Source organism: Bombyx mandarina, chromosome 22, assembly GCF_030267445.1.
Source record: "Bombyx mandarina strain Sakado chromosome 22, ASM3026744v2".
Classification (NCBI taxonomy): Eukaryota; Metazoa; Arthropoda; class Insecta; order Lepidoptera; family Bombycidae; genus Bombyx; species Bombyx mandarina.
In genome coordinates, this window is record NC_143228.1 from 4,268,724 (window position 1) to 4,277,830 (window position 9,107).

The 9,107-nt window shown below is 35.8% G+C and overlaps 1 protein-coding gene across 1 annotated transcript; it reads right to left on the reverse strand.

Moving 5' to 3' along the window:
- Positions 1-2,431: 2,431 nt before the first annotated feature.
- disp (RND transporter family member dispatched) lies at positions 2,432-8,650 on the reverse strand. The gene has a single exon (XM_028188093.2). The coding sequence runs from the start codon at positions 8,451-8,453 to the stop codon at positions 5,088-5,090; it is 3,366 nt and encodes a 1,121-aa protein (XP_028043894.2). The 5' UTR covers positions 8,454-8,650; the 3' UTR covers positions 2,432-5,087.
- Between the last annotated feature and the right edge of the window lie 457 nt (positions 8,651-9,107).

The following is a 9,107-nucleotide window of genomic DNA, read 5'->3' on the forward strand; positions in this document are numbered from 1 at the left end:
CCAGTACATTCTCGTAATGATAGATGCGTTGTCTAAATTTGTGATAGCTGAACCAACGCGAACTATAAATTCAATCGAGACCATTCGTGCATTGAAAAATATATTAATACGGTTTGTTCAGATTCCCGAATCACGTGGTGAAAGACTATGGGAAGGCTTTTACGACGTACGTACTTTACGGTTTACGTACTTAAAAAAAATATATCTATAAATATAGCTTAGGAATACGTTAAACGGTAGGTATTGCTTGCCCGCGCGCTAATTGGCCAGGTTGAATAAACTAAACAAAATTTTATGTGTTGCGGGCAACTGATCCTAGTGAAGCTTCAAATAATTTAGTGAACTCTATCATTTGTGGCACAAACAACACAATTAACAGTGATTTAATCTTTGCGCGCTCTGGTAGGTCAACGTGTGATGTTTCCATTCCTGGTCGCGAACCAGAAACTGTTGACGGCGTAAGATAGCTACAACTAGGGTCGAACAAGCGAGTGCAAAAATGACACACAAAATTGATATGAAAAAAATGCTCACGTTCATAAGAAAAGGGATCTTGTATTGTAGAGACAGTCTCCAACTCGTTAGTAGCGCCGCTGAGATAAATACCAAATTAGAAGATTTATACATCTGGTCCGGATGTAGTAAATAAAGTAGATGGTAACGATCGGTATCGAATTAGAAGTATAAAGAGCTTACGAGGTTACAAAGCTTCACTGGTACCAGCAGATTCTTTAAGGCCCTATAAAAGTATAGCCCATATGTCCGATAGCGCTGGCAGTTCCGATGAGCAGCTTGTAACTGAAGACCTTTTTGATTTATTAGAGAGCTAAATGTTTTTGCGTGTTCCCCATTGCGGGAACAATTGCTGCAGGATGGCCGAATGTAACGGACGTGACGTCAGTTGCCATGCTCTGCCGCCAGCCATGCCGCCAAGCCATGTTAACACGCCCCTTTCCGCCACTGCCACTAGCCAAAGCCAACGAAGGCGGGATAGTGTTAATAAAACAAGCCATGCCAGCCATTTCTCCCCGCTTTCTGCTTTCTCGCACAAATAAAATAACTTGTCGTTACGCTGCTGGTTTTTTATTGTCGCATTATTTACAACTTAAAAAAAATTTGTTACGTTCTGGTTTGACTCATACGATGTTACGATGAAAAATAAGTGTTCCAAAAGCCATTTAACTTAATATTAAATTGTTTTTTTTTAAAGTGAACTTTTCCAACGTTGTTTATTTAAATATTGTATTGCGTACGTTTAGATGCCGTATTATACCTTTCGCTTTTTTTTCCTTCTATGCTGATAGCCTTGAGAGGTTATTTCACCTTCACCCTAACATATAAGTGAGCTCACGGGGCACAAACCGGAAGTGTTGCTAACACTGGACTATTAAGATTGATACAAGAGTTCTAAGGTCTCTGTTTTACCACCCTTCAAACCGAAATGCATTACTGCTTCGTGGCAGATTGGCAGGGTGGTGGTATCTACCCGTGTAGACTAACAAGACGACGTAGCACCAGTGGAAAACAAAAAGAGTCACTTAATTATGATACATTCTTATTGGTAGGCAGCGGCTTGGCTCTGCCCCTGGCATTGCTGACGTCCATGAGCGACGGTAACCACTTACCATCAGGTGGGCCGTATGCTCGACTGCATGCTCGGTCAATAAAAGAAAAATCAAAAAAAGAAACAATAAACCAGGACACAAATGATGCATTTTTTACAAAGCTAACATGAACCATAGATAATTTTGACACACAAAAACTTTTTTTTTACCTTTTTGTCTATTTAGAATAAACAAATGCGTATTTAACTGAGAATAAACGCGGCAACTTGGAAGTTGAACGAAAGAGCAGTAAGAGAAAAATTAGGCGATTTTCAAAATGATTAGTCATTCTCAGTGAACGTCGCACTCCGAAAATGCACTAGATTTTCCATTTCACCTCACTAGTCATGACGCGATCAAATAATATGCCATGCCTACCGCTTTGAATAGTGGGATAGCATCATACAATACATCTGAGACTTGATATTGTTTTCTTAATTGCCTTTGTCGAAAGACGAGATAACTGCCCGCCTAATAATGAACGGTTACGATTCCGTATTTTTACGGTAGGCAGAGGCTTGGTTCTGCCCCTGGCATTGCTGAAGTCCATGGGTGACGGTAACAACTCACCATCAGGAGGGCCGTTTGCTCGTCTGCCTACAAGGGCAATGAAATAAATGAAATAAATCCTTAAGGGCGTCAAATATGCCAGGGACACAGCTAATTCGCTATCACTCAAGCTCAGAGGCGAAATTTACATTGTTACGACTATGTCGGTAGGTAATCAATTAGCACTATCAGGGTCGTGGGCTCGTCTCCGTAACTAATTCAATAAGAAAAATTTACGGACTAGCCCACAAGAAAAATATAAATAAAAGCAGCATGTATATTGTTTACAAAAATTAACTTTTAATTCTTTTAAATGGCAACATTAAGTACTTAAATACTATTGTATAAAATCTTGAGTTTCGACAAACACCAACTTTTACTTACTACGTAAAACAGGATTAAAAAAATCGCAAAAGTACATATACCATGCTATCTTAAAACTAACAAAAAATAATATATTTTTTTTATTTGTACTTTAGTACTTACGTTTCCGAAAGAGAAGTCTGGCAAACAATTCGTGATATTTTACAGGTTTTTTTCTGATTGAAAACGTGATGATAATTGATAATCTATTCGCAAATAAAGCCTACACGATTTAGTATTTGCATTAACATTTACAAAGGCGTGTCAACAACTGGTGGGAGTTATTTCCTTACATTACTTAAACAAGCCCTCAAATCGCACAATTCACCATGCTGAATTTATTTCAACATAACAATGGACCATGCTACAATCGCACCACCATTTCGTCACTTTGTATTACCCAGTAATACATAATCATCCACTATTTGATGAAGGAAAAAAATAAGCCATCGCGGAAGGCTGGCAGATGTGAAACAATGTTATTATTTTATACAGGCACAAAGGATATTTTACGACAGAAAATACATTTGCCGGGAAAATTAAAAAAAATATAAATATTAATAAACAGTCGCAGAAATCGGTTTTAAGGGTGGCTATATAGATGTTTCACATCATAAAGAATGCATTACACACGCAGTATGTAGTGAAGCCGACACAAGAAATTCGCGAAAGCCGAAACAGACAGAATCTCGTGTTGGTCACTTTTTTAAAATGCACAAAACGTATTATGTATTCAAATCTAGTCGCGAGGGATACTTGTGTTGCGGGTTTACTCGGTTTAAACTACATAAAATATTATTTGTAATATCGGGCCTTTAGAATTGTAGTGGCTTAATCCAGAATTCTTGTTTTTTCATAAACACCAAAAATGTATAACTGAAGAATTGTAATTTTGTAGTTTTTCGATTTTAATAGGTTTGCGCTTGATTTTAAAGAGACAGAATGAGTACCTTGCCCTTTTCTAGACTAAAAGAGACTGTTTAGTTTTATAAACTGATAGAATACATGTTTATAAGTCGTTCAAAGTATAAAACACATTTTCTTAAATTTTTAAGTTAAACCACTTCGCAAGGCGCGATATACTAACACCATGGAGCAACATTTCAGGTTAATTGCCATACTTTATATTAACTAAACCAAAAGAGGAATACTGTGAAACTGAATTACATTTAAAATCAATATTATCCGCTGTTTAAAAATATTCAATATTTTTCACAAATTCTAAAATTAAACGCAATCTATTGGTTTTATGGAGCATATACATTTAAATAAAAAATAAAAATAAAAATTAAGAAGGAGGAGACTGGATGAAGTTACATAATACTGGTAAAAGGACGTCTTATGAACCCGCACGGGTAGCTGCCACTAATCTGTCACATTCTGTCACGAAACAGTAACTCATTTAGATTTGCAAGGTGGGGCACATTCGTTACACTCTTTCTCAGACTTCATCACAAGGTTGCTGGCAGAATTTAAACCATTTATCGCCAGTCAAAGGCGTAGGCTCAATCAATAGTTTGTAGCGGGCTTAGCTTAGACAGTCTGTGTCGAGTCGTCGCACAATAAACAGGTTGCAAACTGTAGTGTCTTATTAATAATTATCACCGCATAATACCACACACGCTCTATATAAGCACAGACTCCACATTGGTGACCCCGACGTATCGAGACGTGATTTGCTGACGACGTGATTGAGGCGTGGCATTAATTAAATAACGTTATCCGTCGTGCTCATACACCACTTTGGATTTAGCATTGTGGCAAACGAGCATTTGAATTTTTATTGATAGCCAATAAGTGTTATCTTCTAATGAATTCCTGCGCCAAGAGTGCCTGGACGTGATAACTGTGTACCGATTAAGAAATCAGAAATTGTCAACAGTGTGAACCAATAATATAGTACGGGCGGAATTACAACAAAGCGCCGTAGCACTGACATTTAATAGTTTTTTTTAAACACAATTGGCACAAAATTGAGATCCTTTTTGTTTTTATAGCCATTGATAAAGATAGATGTATCCACTGGTTTTCAGCGGTTACACGAACCTGTATATACCACAAATTCATGTAGTGTGTATTAACTTATAGTTACTGTTGTATTTGCACCAGTATTCTAACTACTACGGCATATATAAAGTATATTCGGTATGAGTGTACCGTGCGTCTTACCTATTAACGCGCAGACGTTTTTTTTAAGTAGGTACCTATTATAATTTATCATACATATAGCTCATTAAGCCAAAGACGTCAATGAGGATTGTGGCTTATTTAAATTACTATTAGGCTATTGAGTTACTGTTACATTCGATTGAAAATAAACTTTAACAACTAAGCTCCACGAGATTTCATATTGTCAATCGAGTAATTTACGCAATAATTATTGTCACAACAATAGTTCTTACAATTTTCAAAATAACATATGTGTCACCGTTACAGCACACAACTGCTATTAAACAATTGGTAATAAAAAAATACTATGCACTAAACAAGTATTAAAAATAATACTGCTCATTTGTAAAAAAGGAACGCATCAAATCGGTTTCGCTTATTATTAATATTACATCTAAACATTCAGTCATTTTCATCAACTAGATTATTTTTAATGCTATTTTTTCCATTTTTGCAATGAGGAGTTTCGTAGTCATCGTGTAAAACTACCGTTGTCGCGCTAACACTAGACGGACTTTGAGAATGAGTGACATTTGTACGATTACTATCAGCCAAGTGCTCCAACTCATGACTTTCTAAATTAGGTACACCTGAAGAAACAGAATTAACCCGAGACACTGGTTTTCGTTCCCGAGATGGAGATTCTTTTATCGAACTCCTACCGACAATGTGAAGTAACGAACAAAGGAAGAAAGTTGCATAGGTCCAACTAACCGTCATGATTAAAACTAGAAACGTACCTATTTGTGAATACGGTAGAAGATTAGATCTCAATAAAAACACACCAGCGAACCCAGAAGTTAGTGCAGCCGCAGCAGTCGGACTCGATGATGCTGATAGAGCATATTTAACACGAGCACTTTTGTTTCCTGACGCGTTTGTGTAGCTTAGGGCATAGTGAAGACTGAAATCCACAGCTAGCCCAGCGGATGTTGATATCGCTACACTTTCTAAAATATTTAACTTCCAATTATTTATTACTAGAACAGCTATTGTAACAGTTGATGAAAATATCATTGCAGTCAAAGCGCATACACTCGTTACAAAATTTAATGTAGCTGGTATCAAAACTATAAAGCCCAGAGCTGCAGATAATAGTAATGCTACAATGGTACCACTTGCTAGAGTTCTTTGTAGATCATAGAATTGAAAATCAGATAAAAACCAGCCACATTTCATTCCCGCTGGGGCGTTTTCTAATTCGGTTTGTGTCCATTTTTCGACTTCAGTGAAAAACTTATTCATTTCAGAATAGGACAGGGAATATGGAACAATACTTTCAAATTCAACAACAAGTGCAGCAATAATTGGGGGTTTGGCACTTCTTAAAAATTTTGGGCCAGCTACACCAGGCATAAAGAGTTCTCTAGGCGTTTGATACAATGATTCCATTGCCTTTATGATACAGAAATCAAAGACCTCCTTTTTGTATGGAAATTTAGATGTCTCACAACAAGGTGATCTATTTATTTTATCAATATTATCAATACATCGCCTACTCATATACATTTTAAAGCTTTCAATGAAGCAGTTTGGGAGTAAAGGACCCAAGGTCTGCTGATAAAAGGGTTGACCTTTAATTCGAGCACAAAACCCTAACAACCAAGATTGCGATTTGGGATCTGATATTGAAAAATTTTCATCAAACACAAGGTGTCCCTTTGAAGCAGGATCCATATGATTTCCATTGTCAATAGCTTTTACACCCCATACCCACCTTAAAGGCATTTTAGTGCCGGTGCCCAGATCTTTGCTTAATCTTTCAAATAGAAATTTATCTCTATACTGCATTTCATATTGTTCAAAAGGATGAGAAGTTTGGAAAAGTTGAAATTGTTTAGAATCTGGCAAGTGTAGGCCCGGAGAGTAAAACACCACCACCAAACTAATAAATCCTAAAGCGCCCATGACCACTACAAATGCTATATGGAATTTTGTAACACATATTATAGTAAATCTGTTTAAAACAATTCTGATATTTTCCCACATTTCATTCACATTCTTGTGGACCAAATCTAAGAAAGTTTTTTTCCTTGCATACAATTTAACATCTACAATGAATACTGATATAGGCAACCAAGTCATCATGAGAACAAAGTTGACTAGAACTGCTGTTCCGGCAAATACACTGAAACAGTTTATGGCAGGAATATAACTTACATATGATGCATAAAATGCAACTGCAGTAGTCAAGGTTGTGATAAAAATAGTAACTATAGAATGTCTCATAGTTTCTTCTAGAATTTGGACTAAAATAGTCTCACCAGCACTGGAAATATTGATATCTAGCACACCATTTTCTTGATAGACCACATTATCTTTGATAAGTTGCTTTCCAATCATTTTCCATATCTTAACATAAATAAATGCATCATCAGCACCAATACCTAATACAATTACTATTACTAACAAATTCATGAAGGGAAAAAAATGCAAATTAAACACATATACATAGAAGAAGTATGCTATACCCAAAGAAAATGTTATGGCGGCAAACAGAAACAGCGTGAGAATTAATGATCTTGTATATATCCACACACATGCAAACACAAAAATGCCACCTAATGCTATCAACCAAGTATCCTCAATGATCCAAATATCAAAAAGAGCATTTTTCAAACCAAAATCAATAGCTGGTATAACAAGATTGTCATATGACATATTTGAGTTTTCCAGTTTCTTATAATATGGCAATATAGTATCACTTCTTGGAAGTGGCAAAAACAACATTGTATTCTTTACAAACTTTTGTGCATTATTCAATGGTGAAAATGCTTCTGAATCTATAAGATAAAATAACAAATTATAGACTGCGTTGTGCTGAGTACAGTATTTCGGAACATTACAGTGATCTAAATCACAAGCAGCCATCAATGTAAAATTATGAAAATATCCTGCACATTTCTTCAAAATAGTTACAGCTTTTTTTACATCTTCCTTATTTAAGTTGACACAGGAATCCTTTCCAGATATTAAAGCAATATAATTTGGGAGACTCCATACAGGACAGCAAATATCTTCAGAGTGTGTTGTCCTCTGACATAATTCATAATATTCATACCCACCTAATTCAACCAGATATGACTGAAATTTACACAATCTCTCAACATTCTTGTATGACAATAAACTCGAATTATCTGTGTTGGTAATAACTAAGTGAGCATAATCTGATATTGGTGGACCACACGTTCCAGAAGCGTAATTAAGATTGATGGGCTTGTCAGCTATCCTCTGCATATTTTTCAAAGACAACCACTGTTTTCTGGAATGGTCTTTGAGTAGTACAGCATGTTCATCTTCATTTGTTACATTTATTCCAAAACCCCAATGTACATGTCCATCAGAAATGTTTAATTCACTATAATCAGACCAAGTTTTTTCTAATCCTGTGATATTCAGGACCATTTTGTTTTTCTTGTTTCGATCCTTCTTTTTTGGCCTTCTGCGTCCTGATCTAGATCTGTCTTGGTGAGTCTTGTTGTAGTAAGTTCGGTTCATCCTGATTTGATCTTCAATTTCTTTAGGGTTCACTGCAAGACGTTTGGACGGCCTCGTTTCGTCATTCAGATTTTCCCAAGCAATGAAGCGATGTGCTAACGTCGTACCCCGGGTTTCAAATCCGACTATGGGATCAGAAAATGAGGGTAGCTCGTGTAGAATTAGCGGGATCACAGTAAGTACGATGGACAAAACACTTACAGTAAAAAGAACGAGGTAAGAATGACGAACAATAAACCTGGAATAAGCGGCCAACATCTCGAACTGCATATTATTCGAGTTTCAATCCATTTTCTCACGATAAAGCATTAATTTTTTCGGCATTTTAACTTATGCAAATGCATGTACAATATTCAAATGGGTTTACATTTTGCAAAAAAATAAAAAAGTAGAATTTCACGAAATCACTAAACAAATCGTAAATAATGTAGGATTCCTTGTCTATAATCTATTTCTGATTGTTAAATGTCATTGTTGTCACTTGTCAGAAATAGTAGTTTTATTTTTCCAACTGGAAAGGCAAAGGTATTACCATAAAGGTAAATACCATAAAGCATAATCTTTTATATATCGACGCTTGAAAGGCAAATGTGACTAAGCGACAATAGCCGCTTTGTACATAGATGATAGGCAATAACCATATTCGATGCGCAAAAAATATATATTTCTAGGTCTATTAAAATCATTTCAATCCTACAGCTACTAGCTAGATTCTACTACAGCTAGATTCGTTAAAATAAATTTTGTTTTCAGGTATTTCAACTTTATAACTATAAAGTTCACGCATTGTCGCTTAGTCACGTTTGCCTTTCAAGCGTCGATATAATTATATACATATATATTTTTTTTAAATGAAAAATGATAATTTGAAATGAAATGAAATTGATTAATATGAAACATGGCATGAAATGAGATGATATGAGA

Coding starts and splice junctions, on each gene's coding strand:
- disp (XM_028188093.2), bottom strand. CDS start 8,453: ATGCAGTTCGAGATGTTGGCCGCTTATTCCAGGTTTATTGTTCGTCAT.